We start from the raw sequence: 20,664 nt of genomic DNA on the forward strand, positions 1-20,664 counted from the left end.
AGGAGACAGAGCCCCGGGGGGACTCTGAGTCTCGTTCATGGTTGGAAGGCCATCCTGCCTAGTCCTAAGAGCATGGTCCCCTGGGTCTGCCTGAGTCCTGGCTCTGTCCCTGGCTGGCTATGTCCTGTTTCCTCCTTCTCTACTGTCTAACAGAATTGTTGTGAGAAGTGTGGAAATTAGCACATGATAGCTATTGTTACAATCATTATTTTAGAATTGCTACTCATTCTATTTTCACTACATTTTTGAACAGAAATCTGATTTCCTCTACATTTTACATCATACATTGTTAGTTGTCTGTTTTGCTAACCATGATTTTTTACTGTTCAATCATCCACAAAGATGTTTGCGCCACAGTTATTTTCCAGTCCTAAATTCCTTCCAAAGAAAATGTGTGGGTGGGTGGGACTTCCCGGTGGTGCAGTGGTTAACAATCCACCTGCCAATGCAGGGGACATGGGTTCAAGCCCTGGTCCGGGAAGACCTCACACGCTGCAGAGCAACTAAGCCCGTGCACCACAACTACTGAGCCTGCGCTCCAGAGCCCGTGAGCCACAACTACTGAAGCCTGCGTGCCTAGAGCCTGAGCTCCACAACAAGAGAAGCCACTGCAATGAGAAGCCCACGCACCACAATGAAGAGTAGCCCCCGCTTGCCGCAACTGGAGAAAGCCTGTGCACAGCAACGAAGACCCAACGCAGCCAAAAATAAATAAATTAATTAAAAAAAAAAAAGAAAATGTGTGGGTTATCACCAGAAACTTGTACACAAACATGGTTATCCTATTTACATAATTTACTGTTATGCAAAGACCAAGTCACGATGCCCCACTCTCAGCTTTGGAGTCTACAGGGAATCCCACCTGTGCCAGCACCTTGGGCTAGAAACTGTCCTTTGTCCTAACATGACTGCTGGGCACCCCTGGCATGAGGGGTGACAACTAGGCAAGGATCACCATTCTCTTCCTGAGCCACGGGGGAGAGGAGATCCCTCTGTACTGCCTGGGGGGCAGAACGGGAGAGCAGTGTGGCTGGCGCTCACTGGTCTTCACAAAGGGCAAGGCTTACCAACATGGCCTGAACTGAACTGCCCAGACTCTGTGCTGTGGTAGAAAAAGCATAGACTCAGGAGTCAGAGGTGTGAAAAGTGCTTGTGCCACTTAGATGCTTGTGTGACTCTGTCACCTCAGCGCTTTCTAAGGCCTGTTTCCTCACCCTTCAGTTGGGGTTACTTGGTCCTACGTCACAGGCTTATAATGAGGATTAAATGAGACAAAGCACGTAAAGTGCCTGACGCAGACGAGGGGCAGCGCTGCTTCTCCCCATGCCCCACCCTTCTCTCGTCCTTTGGGATGTGGCCGCTGCCCCTCCTTGGCCGGAGTTACCCAGTGCGGGTGCTGTTGCGTCTGTGTGCGTGTGAGTGTGTATGTCACACAGATAGATCACGCGTGGGAACGGCAGGACCGTCACCGTTCTTCTTCTATACTTACTTCAGGGAAACCTCTTACGGGTTTACCAGACGTCCAGGCCCTGCATCTCTGAGGACTGTTTTTGAAGTCAAGTGTCATTCACAATACATATTAACCAAAGGATACTTACACAGGTGGAAATGCTGTTCTAGTGATGATAAAGATTTAGTTGTGACGAAAAACTCACCTGAAATTTGTTGGTTGAGTTAAAAGGTATTTCAGCTACTTTGCGGTTTCTTTTTCTAATTTCCATCACGTTACCCAAAATGACCTCTGAGAATTTCAAAAGAGCAGTTTCTGAGGCATCTCCAACCACAGCTTTCTGCGAATCAAGAGATAAACAGTTGCAGCACATAATCTGGTTCTTCTCTGATCAATTGCGACGAACCAACACGTAACCTAAGCTTACTATCTCCTGGAGAGAGAAAACAGTTACCGCACAATTGGTGACTGACTTAGGACTGTTAACTGCAGGGCGCCACCTGCTGGCATTAGGGGAGTTCAGAAAAGTGAGAGCTCTGAGAGCAGGAAGTTTTCATGAAAAAAGCAGTTATGAACTAGATCTTGAAAGACAGGTGGGGAGAGTTCCCTGGCGGTCCAGTGGTTAGGACTCCACACTTTCACTGCCAGGGCCCGGGTTCAATCCCTGGTCGGGGAACTAAGATCCTGCAAGCCGCAAAAAAAAAAAAAAAAAAAAAAAAAAAAGAGAAAGAAAGACAGGTGGGTTACCTACAGAGAGAGGAGCAGAAGAAAGCCTTCTAGAAACCAGAAAGCCGTGAAGGAAGGCACGTGGTGGGGAAACTCTATCGTGAGTGCTGAAGCACAGGTGGACACGGAGAATGTGGCAGATGTAAAGAACCCCAAAAGGCAAGCACTGAGGCCTACACTCGAGAAGCAGAAAATAGAGAAGCATGGAAAGTTTTTGAGCAAAGTCAGATGAAGTAGTCCATCTAACTAATGAAGTATTTAAGGAAAATTAGTGGCATGCAAGAAAGACAGGGGAGGGATAAACCAGAATCGTGGAGGCCAGTTAAGAGGTTGGTACAATTGTTCCGACGCAAGGTATTAGTGATAACAGAAATGTAAAGCTGGATGTTCTGAAACAAGAGTAACAGGCCTTGTTGACTCACTAGATATTTGGGAAGGAGTAAGTTAAAGATGACTTCCAAAAGGATGACAAGTAAAATGGTTGCAGCATAGAAAAATAGAAAATTTGGGATAAGATATTAACTTGGAGCAAGTGTGGGTACAGGTGGAAGGTGACAAGTATAGTATGTTGAGTGTCTAGCCTGCAAAACCTCCAAGTGGAAACACACACAGTGAGCTGGAGATGCGTGGAATTTGGGTGAGAAATTAGAACTGGAGATAAGGACTTGAAAGATACAGAGAAGTGATTGGCCAAAAGGAGAATTAATGAGCTGGCTGATAAAGAAAAGCAAACAAAAAATATAAGTAAGAGTCAATGAAGGAAACAGATGGCAAACAGGAAAGCCCGGACACAGATTCAGTGACTCCTGAGAGGGAGAGGGAGGAAAGGAGGGGAGGAGAGAGAGAAGTTTCATATATTGCAATTATACAAGAGCTCCAGGCAGCCCAGAGGAATACGCTCTAAGACCCCTCCTTCTATTTCCAGCCGATTACATGTTAAACATCAGTGAATGGCATTTATGTAATAAGTAACCTTTGATTATATCTTCTTAGCTGATAAAGAAGTTAGGAAAGTAACTTAAAGGCACATTCATTTTCTGGAAAGAGACAGAATTTTCAAAAGGCCCAAGTGAATATTCTGAGCACTTTTAGATTTCTCGAAGCTAGTTACAGCGAAAAAAGTTTTCTACAGGTCTTGTGATTAGACTTGCTCTTACAGCATAAACCTACTCAGCTGCAGAGATTAAGTCAAGCACCAAATCAGAACAAGAAAGTGACGTGGCTCTGCCTGTAACTGAGACCGTGGGCAGGGCCTTCACCTTCATGATGGGGACGCTCTCCTGTCCTGGTCTGAACTCAGCGCGGTTACACAGCGTTATGATCTTTGACAGGGAGGCCCAGGTTGCAGAGCTTTGATCAAAGACTTGATCTGGAAAGAAGAACAGGGGATGCCAAGGGTGCTGGGCTCGCACCCACGAACAGCACTATTCACCCCAAGGGCTGAGTCCGCAGTGCAGCGCCAGGCTGGACGCGCCCGAAGACTCACTCGAATGGTCTTCGCTAGTGTCCGCCACGAAGACCTGGTTGTCGAACCACAGATGGGCCACGGTCATCCTGTTCTGGGTTAGGGTCCCCGTCTTGTCTGAGCAGATGATGGAGGTGGAACCAAGGGTCTCCACTGCCTCCAGGCCCTTCACCAGGCAGTTCTTCTTGGCCATGCGTTTTGCTGTCAGTGACAGAGCCACCTAGACGGAGGAGAGAGGGAGAAGCTTGGAGAAGAGCCACCCTTTTGAACTCGGGTTCAATAATGCAGAAACAGGTAGAGCTGGACTGGTGTCAGGTATGGTTGTAGATGCAGTAAAGCCGCATCGGCCCCAGTGACCGAGAAAGCCCGTAAAGCCCGCAAAGCCCTATACGTGGACGTGCCACAGCCCTCCCTTCTATTGAATGTGGAACACTCTGTTGTCCCTTTGCCCCTTCAGGAAAATGAGCCTAAGGCGCCCACAGGTCGCAGAGCCAGGCAAGTCATGTGTAATTACAAAGGGGGCCTTGGCTGTCATTCACAAGCAAGAACGCGTAAGACGGACTTCCACCGCTGCTTGCCCAAGGGCTTGTCCCAAAGGGCTGCCTTGCTGCTTTGGGGAATCAAGAAGCATTTGTTTCACTTTAAGAGCTCCATATTTAAACATTCTTCGCTCTCTCTGAACCCTGCAGATCTCAAAGGGTTCTGTTTGCCTCCAATTCTGTCAAATTACTCTCTGCTGGAGTCAGAGGAGACCTGGAATCAAAAACTTCTGTCTTTGCTCAGGATGGCGCCAGGCCACCTTCACACAGGACTGAAGATACGAGGCCCTCTTCCCTGCCTGTGGGGCCCGCACCGCAGAGAAGGGCCTTGTTCAAGGGTGAGCTAAGCAGGGAGAACCAAAGCTGAACCTGGACGTAAGCACAGGAAGGGGCTGAACTGCTCTGCAGGAACACACAGAAGCATTTGTGTGTGTCCGTGGGAGTCTGAGAGGGAAGAGAAGCGAGGTAAAAAGTGTGCTCAAGTCCCTCAGCTGTAGAAACTGCCAAAGGAGTTTGTTGGTTTGTTTTCCTTTTGAGAACAGTGGAAATGTGGGGGGAGGTATCCGGCTTCTAGAAAATCCATAAATGGTGGTTCAAGGCTGTCTTATCTAGATCTTAAGGGATTTGCAGACAGATCTCCTGAAAATGAAAATATAAGTTTTCAAGGACATTGCATTCAAATATTAACGAATCACAATTCTTTTTGTCCCTCTAAGAAACAGTCTGTTCAGAATGTACCACGGTTGCCCCGGACGGAGCAGACTCAGCCGTGGTGGGCGCTCACCCAGCACAGCAGAATGGCATGTTAGCAGGGTCAGCGTACGACCACTAGTAGTGCAGACTCACAGTGACAGTGGCCAGGAGACCCTCAGGCACGTTGGCCACAATGATGCCAATGAGGAAGATGATGGAGTCCAGGACATAATACTTCATGGACACTGCGATGATGAAGAAAAGGACGCCGATGGAGACTGCCACTCCTGCCACAATGTGAACAAAGTGCTCGATCTCGATGCCAATGGGCGTCTTCGAGTTCTGGACTCCCGAAGCCAGCGAGGCGATCTGCCCAATGACGGTGCGGTCACCCGTGTTGATGACCATGCCAGTCGCTGTGCCTGCAGGTGGAGCAGACATTTTATTCTGGGGGTCCTCAGCTAGGAGGGACCACAGCCTCACGGACCTCTCTTTGGTGGCTTACGTGGCCAGTCAGCACATGACATTACTAAGGCCAAACACCAGCTCTCTAGGTTCTTCAATTCCACGTTTTCTCTTGGAGAAGCTTTGCAGCAAGTGATGGTAAAGAGAGGAAAACAAAGCCTGAAGACGGAGAAGCGCTATGAGCGGAACATGCGGTCCTGCAAGCAGCTGGACTTACCTTCCAGACAGGTTGTGGAGAAGAAGCTGATATTCTTTGTCTCCAGGGGGTTGTCATGGGTAAACTCAGAGGAGCGGGGCTGGGGCTCAGACTCCCCAGTGAGAGATGAGTTGTCTACCTAGAAGTTTTGAAACCAGTTCAGGGTCAGGCACCTTGTCCCTTCCCCAGCTACGCCGAGACCTGGAAAGACCACAGCAAGCCAGCTGGTCATGAGCACGATCCTTGGGGCGCCTGTGACGCTCACCTTACACCCCTGAGCAGACAGCAGCCTGATGTCCGCGGGGATCTGGTCTCCTCCTTTAATCTCCACTATATCCCCCACCACCAGCTGGTCTGCAGGAACTGTCTTCTTCTCTGAATCTCGAACGACAAGAGCTTGCTGCGAAAGAAAATCATGACCCAGGCCTCAGAGTCCCTCCTGGAATGACGATGGCAGTCCTGCACCCTCTCCAGACCTCAGGAAGGGAGGCACTAGGACCCACAGCTGTCAGAATAGCAGAAAATGAAACAAAGACTTTTACTTGGGGCCTGAAGACCCTAAGAACTATTGTTTCTTGAGAAGGAGCTCATGGAGATATTCTTTGACCCAGAAAATTCTGCCATGAGAGGGTACAGCAAAGCGACAGCCCTGAGCCTGGCGGGAAGGGAGACCATTAAGGATGAATGATCCTGCTGGGAGGTCCAGGAAGACTCCTGAAGGTTGAGCCAAAGGGTTTAACAATCTTGTTCAGGTCGGGAAAACTTTAATGGCGCGAGAGAAGGGTCTCCACTTCCTAGCACAGAAGATCCCACCCAGAGTCCCCTCTGTCCAGCAGCTCTGCAGACCAGCGAGGGTGCGGTTTTCCTGCCACGCTGACAGCAGTGCACGGTCTCCCTAGAGGACCCCTCCTGGGTTCCTGTGGGCGGAGGGATGGGGGGGCCTCCCATACTGAGAGCACATGTGGGGAGGCTGAGAAATGGCAGCAAAGAGGGTGACACTTAAAGAATCCCAGGTCGGCCTCCTTGGTTCCCGCTCGGAACCCCCTGGACTGCTTTTGTCTAAACAGCTCACCAGCGCTGAGGAGAAACCACAGGAGATGTTGTGCAACGCCTCATGTCCCTGTCCCACTTTGCTCTCGACTAAGCGCTTTTCTCCATTTTATCTTGCTGATCATCTCAAAACCCGGGGAGGAAACAGGGGCTCCACAGAGATTAGGTCACTTTGCAGGCAGCAGGGAGGGAGCCCAGGCCTCCAAGCTCTTCCACTCCCCCAGCCTGATGCTCGCTCATCTCAAGTCTCGCAGACACCACAGTGGCTGCCTCACCCACCTGTGGAATCATCTGGCGGAAGCTGGCCATGATGTTGGTGCTTTTCGCCTCTTGGTAATAGGCAAACGCCCCGGTTAAAATAACCACCAGGGCAAGCACGGAGCCCAGGTACACCTGGGAGAGGGGGACAGGCATCGATCAGAAAAACAAGCATCAGGAATGAGCCAGAGCCTAGGGCCAGGGTGCTCCATGGCCAGTGAGAGACGTGGCAGTAGTGTCCTGGTGTAAACTGCAGGCACACAATTTACACACTTGAAGTATATAACTAAGTGATCGTTAATAAGGTACACAGTGTGCAACAGTCACCACAATCCGTCGTCCCAGTAAGTTCCCTTGAGCCCACTGGCCATCACTCCCCACTCCAGCCCAGCCCTGGCAGCCCGACGGGTCTGCTTTCTGAATCCAGGGCGGGTCTGCTCTGAACATTTCACATCAATGGAATCGTGCAGTATGCGGCCTTTCTCATCTGGCTTCCTTCTCTCAGCATCGTGTCGGCCAATACAGTTTTGTGTTTCAGTCCTCCGTTATCAGCAGGCACAGAAGCTCTCCACAGCAAAGGGAGAGAATAGCTTTGAGGAGAGAAAGCCCAAAAGCACTTCACGTGGATAGGGATCCTTTTTCTCCATGTAAGAAGGAACTTTTGTGTTTCTCTCTCTCTCTTAAAAATTCATGCTCATACTGCCTCTGAGACACCAGAATGTCAGATGTAATTTCTGTTTTACACTTTGGAAAATGACTGATTTTCTCAAACTCACGTGGTGACTGATCAGTGGTGGACCCCTGACCCCAGCCCAGTGCTCTGCCCTTGCGTTACGGTGCTGACTCCTCACCGCCCCCCGCCCCGTTACCACCAAACCCAGGAGGAGCCCCAGGGCCTCACGCTGTCCAGGGAGGAGGACTTATCGTTGGAGTACTGAATCCCATATGCGATCCAGCACAGGATGGCTCCTATCCACAGGAGGATGGAGAACCCCCCCACCATCTGCTTGAGGAACTTGATAATCTTCGGGGTTTCCTTGGGGGGGGTGAGGGTGTTGGGCCCATCCCGAGCCAGGAGCTCAGCAGCCCGGGTGCTGGAGAGACCCTGAGAAAGCAGAGCCAAAAGAAACAGAAATCAGACGTTTCTCCCCCGTTGGGTTGGATGTCACGTTTCTGCAGAGGGTGGGTAGCGGTTACTACGTCCCAACTCAATCACTGCACCACCCAGGGAGCCTCGCCTGTCAGACTCCGCCATTCCCTCAGCATGCCCTTCGGCCTCTCACATGCCGTCTCGGGGAGCAGCGTGGCTGCTGAGCGCTTTCCTACACGTCTGCCTCCCCCGCCCACTGCGAACTCCTGAAACCCAGGCATTGCCTGCTCCTCACACTGCAGGTATTCTTGTTGACTTGAACAGGTGCACCCAAATCTCCTGACGTTAAGACACCAAAACTTTTGAGATTTGAGATTTGAATTCACAGAAGGAAGGCCTACTTCTGTGGTGGGAGATTTTATGAGGCACATGGTGTGCCCTGCAGCCTTGTCCCTTTCCGGAGGAGGCCTTGATTAAGACCCTAATACGTCCTGGGCACAGGGTTTAAAAGCAACCCCTGATCATGACAACGAGGAAGCATCCAACCTTCCTGGGGTCACCACAGCTTCGCTGCGGTCACAGTCAAAGAACTGCCTGTGACCAAGCACACAGCTCAACAGAGGGCTTGGCCAGGGCTGTGGTTCAGACGGGCCAGCTCCCGAGGGGAGCCAGCCCTGTCTCGCATGGTGGGCATGTGGGTGGCTGGCATTCTCAGAGTCGCAGCTTTAGGTCACTCATTCTTTTCCACAAACCCTGAGCACAGTCCTGGGATTCTCTCCCCATCACTGGTTCTCTGACGACTTACCGTAATGATGTTTGTACCGTATTTTGTTTCCAATTCCTCAGTGCTGAGTTTGTGATCATCCTGAAGGCCATGAAAAGAAAAACAGAGTGAATTAGATAATTCCAAGACTCAAACCCTAAGCCTTGACAAGTGCACGAAAGCTGGGAGTAGCGCTGAGGAAGGCAGAGGGGTCAGGGAGTGTGGGATGAAAAGAAGGAACCTTTGTCCCAGGGGCTACTGCAGCGAGAGGAGAGAACCTCGCTGCAGGACAGGTCACTGGCCAGGGGATTTTCTGGCCACCCCTGAACAGTTCACACTTAACTTGCCATTTACCACAAAGCAGCTGTCCTTAGTTTTTCTGAGCAAAGCAATGCGTTTCACCTCAGTCTGGTCTCCAGCACATGCAAATCCTAGCACACCTGCTGTCCAGGCACCAGTGATCTGGACACTTAACTCAGACCTGAACTGTGGGATCCGTGGAGGGCTGTGAGTAGTGCCAAACCATTTCATGTCCTGACTGTTACCCATGCAGCCCTCACTGGGCAGGCGGTCTGGTACAGAGAAGCATGCCTTTCCTTATTCTAGTACTTGAGACTCAGTTCACTGTCAGAGAAGAAGCCCCCAGATTAAAGACCTGCCAAATAAATACCGGCCGGGGGGGCACACTTGCTCATTTTGCCACAGAATCATTAGGCTAAAGCAGAGTCTCTCAACCTTGGCGTTATTGACATTTGGGGCCAATAACTCTGTTGTGGAGGCTTCTAGCCACCAGCGCCCTCCCTTAAGAAGTGATAACCATAAATGTCTCCAGACATTGCTGAATCTTCCCTGGGGAGCAAGGTCCCCCTCTCCTCTCCCTTTGAGAGTCTCTGGGCTAAAGGACTAGAAGCCTCTTTCTGTGGCAGGAAACCCAGGGCGAAGTCTTCCTCACCCTACCTAGAAAACCCAGCATTCAGGATTCTAGAACTCTGATTGTCTGAAACAAAAATTTATACTGTGACTGGTACCAGAACCATCTCTTTTCTCAAGTATATGCAAAAAAGTTTCATGTTACAAAAGAGGTTTTTTTTTTTTTTTGCGGTACGCGGGCCTCTCACTGTTGGGGCCTCTCCCGTTGCGGAGCACAGGCTCCGGACGCGCAGGCTCAGTGGCCACGGCTCACGGGCCCAGCCGCTCCGCGGCCCAGACTGGGGCGTGAACCCGTGTCCCCTGCATCGGCAGGCGGACTCTCAACCACTGCACCACCAGGGAAGCCCACAAAAGAGGCTTGATCTGCCTTGCTCATTTGTTCATTGTACCAATATCAACTGAATGTGGCATTGCTGGGGAGTCAAAGGATTAAGACACAGTTCTGTGCACAGTACACCAAGTCCTGGGCAGAGAAAAGTTAAAGGATGATTAGAGCCATCGGTTTCATGGATGCACCTCAGACTTTGAGGGGCTGTACTGCATTGTCGTCTCCTGCTAGCCCGGCTCTGGGGATGAGAGCAGGGCAGGGTGCGGGAGTGAGCTCTGCTGGAACAGCACAGGGCAGCACCAGGTGGCTCAGGCTTGAGTCACTGTCTGCCTGCGTCTTCAGAAGCCAGGGATGCTCTAGTTCTCATCAGGGTTCTAACTTGCTGGAGGGGTCGGGTTGCAAGGGCATCCAAGTACGCAGTCACAAATTATAGGATTCTTGTGAGAAGGTTGTGAAAAAGGAGGGAAAGAAAGATGTATCTCAGCAAGGAAGCAAGGGAACACTTTGGCCAATACTATGGAAATTATTTTTCTGTATTATACATCTTCACAAAATGCTCCAATCTCAAGGGAGGTTCTCATTGTAATTTACAGGCATATGATACAATGGATATATATTCATGTTATAATTAGCAATTTCAAGTAAGACTAGTTATGTCTTCGCCCCTAACTGCTAGAGATACGTAGGAAATAAGAATGACTATCTCAGTCTTTCTCCTGCTTTCTCTGTAACCCTCTTAACAACTCTAAGAGGTAGGTACCATTTTTAATTCCAATTTTTCACAACAGGGAACTGAATTTCAGTCAAACTGGGATTTCAGTTCAGGTCAGTCCAGTTCCAGGGCTGTGGTCTTAAGTGTCATCAGAAGATACATGGACAAATGCCTAGTGGTGTGTGCTGTTTAATGCGCTCTCCAGGAAAAATAAATAAAGAGCTCCGATTTGTAGCATTTACTGATTTCTCACCCCAGTCACACTTCACGCTACTAATCCAGTACCAGTCAGCTTGCCAAATTCCTGAGTGTTTAACAATTGGCCCTGTAGCACACATGAGCACACACTACTACCAGCTGCTCAAAGAATCCCAGCTTTAAGGTCTGCAGTGAAGTGCAGGGACAATCTAGCATAATCTCAAACTCACGTAGAAGTTTCCCCTTTGGCATTCCTGAGATGCAGTGTCACATTTCAGTCCCAGGGCAGCTCTTTTCCAGGGCAGCCAGCTTTACCAGAAACAGGGTTGCACGTCCACAAAACACTTCCATTAAGAACACTCTCATTCTTATCTCACTTTTCTCCTGACAGACCCACAAAAATTGTTTATTTCCCATTTTACCTAAAGAAAACGGAGCTTCAGCAAAGCTAAGTAGTTTGCTCCCAGTCACAGATCAGCCACGGAGAACTGGACCTCAGCTGAGCCTAAGGTTGTCTGAAGCCAAGCCCAACTCTCTTACAGCTGAAATTCTTTCTCGTAGGGCAAATATACCCAGAAACCTAGCAAGTGTAGTGCTTTTGGTTTTCCTCCGGGGTGGTTCTGCCTCAAATAGTTCAATCTTATCAGCTAAAATGTGGCAGCTGGCTGCTTGTATCATCTCGGCAAAGCCACCAGGAAGGAGAGCGGTCTGGGCCGTCCATGCCTGTGGGGACCGGAGTCAGAGACTCCGAGTGAGTCTCACCTGGGTGCGCCTACAGCCTGAATGCAGGGAGCTTTCAGAGGCCTGACCCCTGGGCAGATATTATCCCACCATTTTTTTTTTTTTAAAAAACAAGGAAACAAGTCTCAGGGCTTTTCAAATTCTTGAGACTGAATTTTCTTCTGTGGGAGGTGGGTTATAGGGGCGAGCTCTCAGCGGGGAGGGCAGTGCTCAGGGGCACCCGGTTGGCTCAACTGACCAGATCGAGTTCTTTCTTAAGCTCCTCTTTCGGCTGATGCGTTTTGCGTTCCAAGCAGTTCTTTTTCAGGCCCCCGTACTTCTCGTCATGCCCCTTGTCCGTTTTCTCAGTGTCTCCGGTTCCGCTGAGCTCCACAGAGTAAATTTCTGTTTTCTGAAAGAGAAGCAGAGGTGCGGTGCTGGCCCGAGGTGGGTTTTCCGAAGCGGAGCTGAGGCCTCCCCGGCGGGACCTGCAGGGAAGACGCGCCTCCCTCCCTCCGGCCCCTCCTCCCGGGATCTGCTCCCTCCCCGCCCGGCGAACAGCGTCCCCCGCGCCCTCTCCTCCTCTGCTCCGGGGTGGAGGGCTGGTTGGGCGCGCTCAGGGCTGGGCAAGTTATTTCCCCGGCTCGAGACAAGATCCCCCAGGAGGGCAGGGTCTCCCTCGTGCCTGGTCCCCAAGGCACACGCCAGCGCGCCGTTCCTCGGCGGGGGCGCCCACTGAACTCCTGGGCCTCAGAGGCCGGGGCGGCTTCAGGACCACAGCGCACCGGTGGAGTCCCCAGCCCCGCGCCGCCTGCGAATCAGGACCCCCGCGGCCCCTGCCCCGCGTCTGGCTTCGCGTCTTCACGCCGGCAGCCCTGGGTCTCCGCGCAGCGGAGGGAGACGCGCGGAGCCCGCCCGCCCTCTCCTGCCGCCCCGCGCGTTCGCGCCCTGGCTGCACGCACCGGCCTCATGGCGCGGGCGGGGGCCCCGGGGGGCGGGCGGGGGCCGAGGCCGGTGGCGCGCTCCTTGCTCCTGCGGCAGCCGAGCGCCTGCCTGTCCGGCTCGGGCGGCGGTGCGGCCTTAAATGTGCGGCCCGCCCCTCCCCGCCCCTCCAGCGGGCTGCGCGCCCGGCGCGCTTGGGCCGGGTGGGCAGTGCGGTCCCGCGCCCCGACCTGCCGTGCGCCCCGCCCAGAGGAGAGCCCCCGCCCACCCTTCTCTTCGAGACCTAATTGCTCGTCGGTGGGGATTGCAGCTCCCGGTGTCCCGGCAGTAAGAAGCCCCGGGTGATCGGAGAATCGGCTTCAGGGGACGGTGATGGGGTCAGAGCGAACCGGGGGATAACCTGGAGACCCTCCGAGGGGCAGCTCCGTTCCTCTGCAGGGTCCAGACGGGGATGGAGGCGCTGTGAGGCCCGAGGGCTCCGGACGAGGCGCCCCGTGGGGATGGAGCCTCCCCTCCTCCCCAAGGGCTGCCCCACAGTCGCCATCACCCCCCTTCCCTTCTTCCCGCAAGGGCAGCGTTTGAACTCAAATCCCACCCCCAACCCCCCACTGCCCCCCGCCCCCGTGCAGCAGGGCGACAGCAGTGAATCACTGAGTCCTAAGGGACGGGAAGACTCCGGCGACATCTGGTTACAGATACACATCACAGGTTCTCCAGCGTCGCAGCTCAAGCAGCAGTGTACTCCTGGGGAGGTCTGTGTAGGGAGATACAAACTTGGTATGAAATGTATTCCCGCTTTGCTGGGAATCCGGGAGAACGGGTCTTGCAGGCACAGAGTGGCTGCCCCTGCTCTATGTTTTTGGACACGCGGAGTAGAGGACACCTAGAGAGAGGCCCCTGGACTCGAGCTTCCAGAGCAAACCCGGTTCACACTGACTTGGTTAGGGGGCCAGGAGAGAGGGAGGTGGGGAGAGGAGATGGCGCAGGTTTAAAAATGAGTAGGTTGGGGACTTCCCCGGTGGTCCAGTGGTTAAGACTCCGCACTCCCAGTGCAGGCGGGCCGGGTTCCATCACTGGTCAGGGAACTAGATCCCACAAGCACGGCGCAACGTAAAAGATCCCGCATGCTGCGATGAAGATCTCGCTCGCGGCAACGAAGACCCCGCGTGCGGCAACGAAGACCCCGCGTGCGGCAACGAAGGCCCCGCATGCGGCAACGAAGACCCCACGTGCGGCAATGAAGACCCCGCGTGCGGAAACGAAGGCCCAGCGCAGCCAAATAAGCAAGCAGGCAAGCAAGGAAATACATAATGAGTGGAAGCAGCCCCCTCGGAGAAGACCGCTGTTAATCTTGTTGGTGTCAAGTTTGGAAAAGGTCTCAGTTCCTACCAACTGCACGGCAGAGAACACTGTCCTGCCCGGGATGGTCCCGCAGAGATCCCGGCTTCCACCAGGTGTCTGTCTCAGCCACTGCTGCTGTGGCCCCTGTGGCAGCCTCTGATGCCGTCAGGTGTCCTGGGTGTGACCTTTGCCCCTGCCCCACACCCACCCTAACTCCAGAGGTACTGCTTCGCCGTTGCCAGACACCTTGCCCCAGAGTCCCGCGAGGAGAGGGCCTCCGGGTGTGTGTGATGCGGGCACCTGGAGTAGTCCTCACCTGAGAGAGACACAGACTCACCTCTCTCAGGCCCCAGGGCCTATCGACCCTGACCTCCACCCAGTCCTGGTGACCTCTCCTGGGCTGGCCGGAAAGGCCAAGGTACAGACTGGGGCACCTTCTCAGCCCGAGCCTGCAGTAGCAGCTTCTGCTGAAGCTGGGTTCTCCTGTCTTTGAAAAGAAGCATATCCACGCTGGGCCTCTTCTAGGACTTTTCTGAGTGACAGGTATTACATACTGGGACAGGTTGTCATATGAAACTATTCCTAGCTCATTTTGATCAATTAATGTGCTTAACGTATTTGAAATTGCACTAGACATAGGGGGTGGTTGGGAGAAATGGTCCTAAAATTGTGTTATTCTCTGCCCTGGAGGAAGTTACACTTGAGTTGAAGACCCAAACTCAACAAATAAACGATTGTAAGTGATCCCAGGAAGAACAGAATTTAGCACTAAATGGTATAGGTTTTAAGTGCTTTAGGAGTTTAAAGATGGGACGATCTCATTACTTAGAATTAGTTATCCAGATTTTTTCTCTCCCTTAGCAGCCTCCACGAGAGGTGGGAGAGAGGCAGGTGGGCCTGTGTGTGTCAGTTACCCCTGGTCCCTGAGAGGCCCCTCCTGCTGCAGTTCTGGGGGACAGATGTCGCCCTCTGGCTCCCAAGGTGGAGGAAGAGGATCCAGGTGACAATGGGACGAGGAAGATTCCCTTCCGGCCTCACACCCACCACCCTCGTCTCCCAGGCACACGGCAGCCCCACACACCTGTGTCCACGCGTCCTGCCAGGTTATGACTGGACAGCATTTCTCCACCCATGAGGGCCTCCTGGAGTTGCAGTCAGAACGAAAAAACAAAAACAAACAAACCTTCCGTCAAGCAGGCTTCTGCACTGTTTCCTCATTTCTTCATTTATATGGGCGTATGAACATCCTGCAGAAAGGAAACTGGCTTCCAGAAATCAGCACCTGGTGTGTGGTTATAGCCCTGCCTGCAAAGCCCAGGGCCAGGTGGGCAAGATGCTCCAGGATGGGTTGGAGCCTGCGGGGGCTCAGGCAGGTTGGGGGCAGCCACACTCACCTTTCTCCTCGTGGATATGCTCCCCCAAATGTTAGGGCACTATGGCATTCGTTCTCTGTGACTAATTTTGGGTAATAAGAGCCTTTTTCAGAAAATTACCATTTTCCTTTTAATAAGTGGTTGAAAAATACTGATTGCATTCTGGTCTTTGATTTGTGTTTTTTAATCTTAGGGGGAACACAGATTTTCCCCACTTGAATCATCTTCATCTTTGTCATGGAAGTTATAACGTATATACATATGTAACATATAAATCGCATAATATGTATGATATGAAGGATATCATTCATACAAATATGTTGGGCTAACTTTGCAGGAATTTGCCTCTTATGATGAGTGAGGTGATGCTCTCTTGGCCACCAGCCCCCACATTCTTCAGAGTTAGGGAGCCAAACGCAGACACTCGATATTTATTTATTCCTGGAATATTTCTTGGAGGTTTGTGATATGCATGTCGCATCACACCAGGTCCTTCCTGGGAAAGAGCTTTCCACCTGGTTGACGAGGCAGGCTACATCAGCCCAGGCAGGATATTCACACATGACGGTCAAAGGCCTGACGAGGTCCAGCGCTGAGTCGGTGGGCCGAAGCCGGACTCCAGAACAGCTGAGGAAGGAGCGAACTGTGCAGTGGAATGATGGGCACTTCCCGAAGTGGGTTGAGTGCCAGTGCATTTTGAAGGCTGGGTCACCTGACTCAAGGGGGGCAGGTGAGGGTACCGGCTCCTGCACAGACATGACTGAGAGCGTTTCAGGGAGTAGCAGGAGGCCCGGCTCTCAGGGTGGGCTCCGTCCGTATGCCTTGGGGAATACCTGACGATGAGATGGCATAAAGGAAACGACGTTTTAGGAAGATGAGAGGTTCTGCAGCAAAAGCGGAGGGCCGGGCTTGCAGCTGCCCCGACGACATGAGACCTGAGCCCAGCTGCCCCCATCATAGGCTCCTGTCAGCCAGCAGAGCGTCAGCGAGGTTTGAATGTTGGCACCCTGATGCCCTGAGCATGTTTAGGCCCTAAGCAACCGTTATTTCAGATATAATTTATTTGTTCTGTCAAGAGTCTTTGAAATGAAACAAGGAAAGGAAGGGCAAACGATGGTCACCCAATCTAAGTTAGAGGAGTTTCTAGACTCTCCCCTCTGGGTACCCCCCATAAATGTACATTTATCCTGTGTTTCCAGGGTGAACTGAGCTGTTCTAAGGGCTGTGGGGGAGGGGAGCTATGGGATTAAAGAATATCATAAGAGACATGCTCCATCTCACCCACAAAGATCAGCTTCAATCTCATAATAGTGATGAGGGGCTGTCATCCTTTACAAAGATCTAAGTTAATTAAAAAAGAGTGTGGGGCTTCCCTGGTGCCGCAGTGGTTGAGAGTCCGCCTGTCAATGCAGGGGACACGGGTTCGTGCCCCGGTCCGGGAAGATCCCATATGCCGCGGGGCGGCTGGGCCCGTGAGCCATGGCTGCTGAGCCTGCGCGTCCGGAGCCTGTGCTCCGCAAGGGGAGAGGCCACAGCAGTGAGAGGCCCGCGTACCGGCAAAAAAAAAAAAAAAAAAAGAGTGTGACCTTTCCCCAGCGATGTTAGTAGAACTGTCTTCATCTCCCCCAGTTTTCATGCCTGGTCTGTCCCTGTGAGATGCCACGTTCGGTTTTGGGGTGAGAAGAACGACGTGATCCTTATGGGGTCAGTGTTCCACGTAAGCCAGGCACAGAGAACAGTAGCTTCATCATCTTGGTTATCTCTCGTCCTCTCTGATATACTTTAAATAACTGTCTGTGATAACCCAGCATCTTAAGTCAGCATGAAGTCAGCTGGCCTGGCTCTATGAACGCATCTCTCCTGGGATCAGCGCTTCAAAATTCCAGAAGTTTATCCTAGAAGCAAACGGGAATAAGAGAGAAGGAAGACAGCGCAAATGCCTGGCTTCATTCACACCAGGGCCCGACTTAGTCCTTGCTGATCCAGAAAGGTGCACGGGGATGGGCCGTCCACAATGTGGCGCAGACTCCACAGCGTGGCTAGGCGCGGCATTTCCTGCACAAGCCTGAGGAAAGGAAAGCAAGTGAAGGAGCTGAGAAACTGCTCTCCAGGGACAAGCGGGAGGAAACGGGCAGCCGCTTGGCTGCATGTTCTCCTGGGAAGTTCCCCGAAGAGGCGAGTGGGCAACTGACGTTCTGAAGTCGTGTCTGCCGTCACGCGGGGAGGGGCCAGACCTGCTGGGTAACGAGCCGCTGGGCCCCGGGGAGAGGTGGGAAGCCAGGAGGAACACGAACACGTTTAAGGAGGCCCTACTGCGGCTGCCAAAGTGTCCCCTGAAGAAAGGAGGCCACCGGCTGCCGAAGCACAGCTTGTGTGAGTGAACCTGCAGCCAGCATGACAGCGGGGGAGCCTCGGGTCTGATGGCTCAGCCTTCACCAGCTTCCAGCCTTCTTAGACTCTGGACTGACCTTTCTCCTCACGTTAGTCTCTCTTTCCTCCCTCTTAGGGTTGCCAGATAAAACACTGGCACGAGATATGGGAACATGTGTATATGTATAACTGATTCACTTTGTTATAAAGCAGAAACTAGCACACCATTGTAAAGCAATTAGACTCCAATAAAGATGTTAAAAAGAAAAACAAAAAAACTCCACAGGCACCTGTTAGTGTTGCCTTTCAGATAAACAGTGAATACTTTTTTAGTAGGTCTCAAATATCACATACGACATACTTACACTAAAACTATTCATTGTTGAGCTAAAGTGCAAATTTAACCAGATGTTGTTTGCTAACGTTGGCAGCTGGCTTCCTCTGGATGCCGTAGGGCCCCTTACATCAACAGGCACAATGGGGACCCTGGCCCAAGCTCTCCTGTCTTCCGTTTCTCCACCAGATAGGAAAATAAAAATATTCAGACTTTCTCTTTTTGCCATGCCAGTCCCGGATTTGTCTTAAGACGGTCAACTTGAATGAGTGTGGAAGTAAGTTTTTTTTTTTTTAATCCCCTATCTCTTTAGCCAGAAAGTTCTTACCACCGTGCAGAGGTCACATTCTTGGAACTGAGGGAATTCGGTGCCGCCTCAAGACCAACTGTGAATTCTAGAAGCGACCAGCAGAGGGCGCACATCCCACCACCGCACCTGGACTCAGCATCCCTGGTGAGCTCATCACCTTCCACCAGGCCACCTGCAGTCACTCAGGCACCAAGAATTTACAGAACACCCGCAGGCGTGGCCACTTCGTGCCAAATACTTCATTTCTGATGGAGCGAAGGACAACTTGGTAAAAGACAAGTCCCAAACAAACAAACCATTAAAAAAAGAACACCAGTAAAAGAAAAGAAGCAACAATAAAACTCCAGTGATAATTACCACAAAGAAACAGTGAACTACGACGTTACCAGAAAAAGCAAACTGTCATGGTTTCCCTACTCCTACGGCTGGATGGCATTTGGAAACACCACATTCAACCTTCCAAGTCTTGCTTCTTCCCTGAGGCATTCTCTGAGGAGTAGCCCACCTCACCCGCTACCTTCTCCAAGGGGCTAATGCTTTCCTAGTGAAGGGGAGCAGAATTTGCCTCCCCAAGTATGTCTCTTGGGCGTATTACTTCTTTTAAGCTGCTTATTTTCCAAGAAACAGCAGGCATGGGGAAAACTCTGAAAACCAAGTAGGAGCTGCCCTCTTGTGAGAAACATTTGCATCTGTAAGGGAGATCTCCGTTTGTAAGGGTGTCTCCCAAACCTCCAGAGCCATCAGTGGAGCAGCAAGGACTTCCATCTGTGTGACGGCCCCGCCCTTGTCTACTGTGCTTTGCCTGGTCGCTGCCCCTAACTGCTTCCCCATCTTCAACATCCTCTTTGGTCTTTGGCTGAGGACGGTACATGAGGTGAGGACTTCGTCTGTTTTGGCGAGTTACTCCGTTTTCCTGGGTCTCTTCCATGTGTACGCGTTATTAAACTTGTTTGATCTTCCCCCCTGTTCATCTGTCTCATGCCAATTCAATTCTAAACCAGCCAGACGAACCTAGAAGGGAGAGGAGAATTTCTTCCTCCCCAGCAGGAGTCTTGGCCCTACAGAGCCCTGATGCTTCATTTCATTTGTTTGTCTCCCCATCAAGGAGATATGCCCTTCGATGCCACGTCACAGACTTTCTCGGTCTTTCAAGACACGGCCACGGCCACTGGCATGTAGTAGGTGCCTCCAAGGCTCAATTCTCTTGGAGAAATGAAAAACTTTAAAAAATGTCATTTTATTTACTTATTTAACAAATTTATTTATTTATTTGTTGTTTATTTTTGGCTGCTTTGGGTCTTTGTTGCTGCACGCGGGCTTTCTCTAGTTACATCGAGTGAGGGCTACTCTTTGTTGCAGTGTGCGGGCTACTCATTGCGGTGGCTTCTCTTCTTGCGGAGCACGGGCTGTAGGCGCATGGGCTTCAGTAGTTGTGGCTCGCAGGCTCAGTAGTTGTGGCTCGCGGGCTTAGTTGCTCCGCGGCATATGGGATCTTCACAGACCAGGGGTTGAACCTGTATCCCCTGCATTGGCGGGTGGATTTTTAAGCACTGGGCCACCAGGGAAGTCCCACTGTCCCATTTTTATAAACACTGTTTTAGAGCCAGATTCCTTGTGGTTTGTTCTGAAGCCATTTTTCTAACCTTGGGGTGTCTGGGTAGCAGTGGGGGGCAGACGATGAACAGTCAGCTCCAGGAGAGAGAAGTGAGGAGTAGAGGCTCTGGTTTTGAAATATTTGAGAGGCTGCAGTGAAGTGATTTGAGTTCTTAGATTTCCTAGGAACTCAGAGAGGCCAAACTACTTCTGCTAAATTTTATGCTGGTTATAAGCTCTGTTTTCAAATGCAGCATGTAAACTGTTTCTACAAAATAAAAGGAAAAAGGGAATTCAGCAACTTTCTGGTGGATTTGATCAGCATAGACTTCACATCTACAGCTCACAGGGTCCCCTAGACTTGGAGGTTTGGGTACCGGAAAGATCCAAACAACCTCCTAAACACCCTTGTTTTCTTGGCCCCTTTGGTCTCAGCCACATAGACTCAGATTATTCAGCTATAATTATTAATGCATGAGAAGGGGAAACACAGAAGGGCGGCTTCTTGAGGATTCTGTTTATCTTATCTGTGGTGCCCCAAAGGTGTACCATGGAATCTTAGTCCTGCAGCATCGTCATAAGGACAAATATTGATACATTCAACAAGGTTTTATACTGTGCACTTTTCATCCTTGGAGAGTTGCTAAGCTATTAGCATTTAAAAGGTGCTAGGACCCCACTAACCTCCCTCAGAGGGACGTTTACTGGAACAGAAAATCTGATTTTACAAGGTCATGTTAAATCAGAAGGTAATTTGTCCAAACACAGTTCACATGCAGCATCTAACCCCGCACTGAGAATGTTTCCTGCCTTTCGAA

General features: G+C 51.4%; 1 protein-coding gene across 1 annotated transcript in view; it reads right to left on the bottom strand.

Annotated features, from left to right (window-relative positions):
- ATP12A (ATPase H+/K+ transporting non-gastric alpha2 subunit) overlaps window positions 1-20,664 on the bottom strand; it is a gene marked incomplete at both ends in the record, with an annotated part of 69,543 nt that overhangs the window by 13,731 nt on the left and 35,148 nt on the right. Inside the window, 12 exons of the mRNA XM_082675647.1 lie at window positions 1,656-1,790; window positions 3,436-3,545; window positions 3,663-3,861; window positions 5,027-5,295; window positions 5,556-5,673; window positions 5,800-5,934; window positions 6,864-6,977; window positions 7,744-7,947; window positions 8,738-8,797; window positions 11,843-11,995; window positions 12,546-12,755; window positions 15,755-15,951. Of these exons, the coding sequence (XP_082531773.1) occupies window positions 1,656-1,790; window positions 3,436-3,545; window positions 3,663-3,861; window positions 5,027-5,295; window positions 5,556-5,673; window positions 5,800-5,934; window positions 6,864-6,977; window positions 7,744-7,947; window positions 8,738-8,797; window positions 11,843-11,995; window positions 12,546-12,755; window positions 15,755-15,951 (1,904 nt within the window). The remainder of the gene's footprint in view (window positions 1-1,655; window positions 1,791-3,435; window positions 3,546-3,662; window positions 3,862-5,026; window positions 5,296-5,555; window positions 5,674-5,799; window positions 5,935-6,863; window positions 6,978-7,743; window positions 7,948-8,737; window positions 8,798-11,842; window positions 11,996-12,545; window positions 12,756-15,754; window positions 15,952-20,664) is intronic.

This window comes from Grampus griseus (assembly GCF_964374135.1).
Source record: "Grampus griseus genome assembly, chromosome: 18".
NCBI classification, from domain to species: Eukaryota; Metazoa; Chordata; class Mammalia; order Artiodactyla; family Delphinidae; genus Grampus; species Grampus griseus.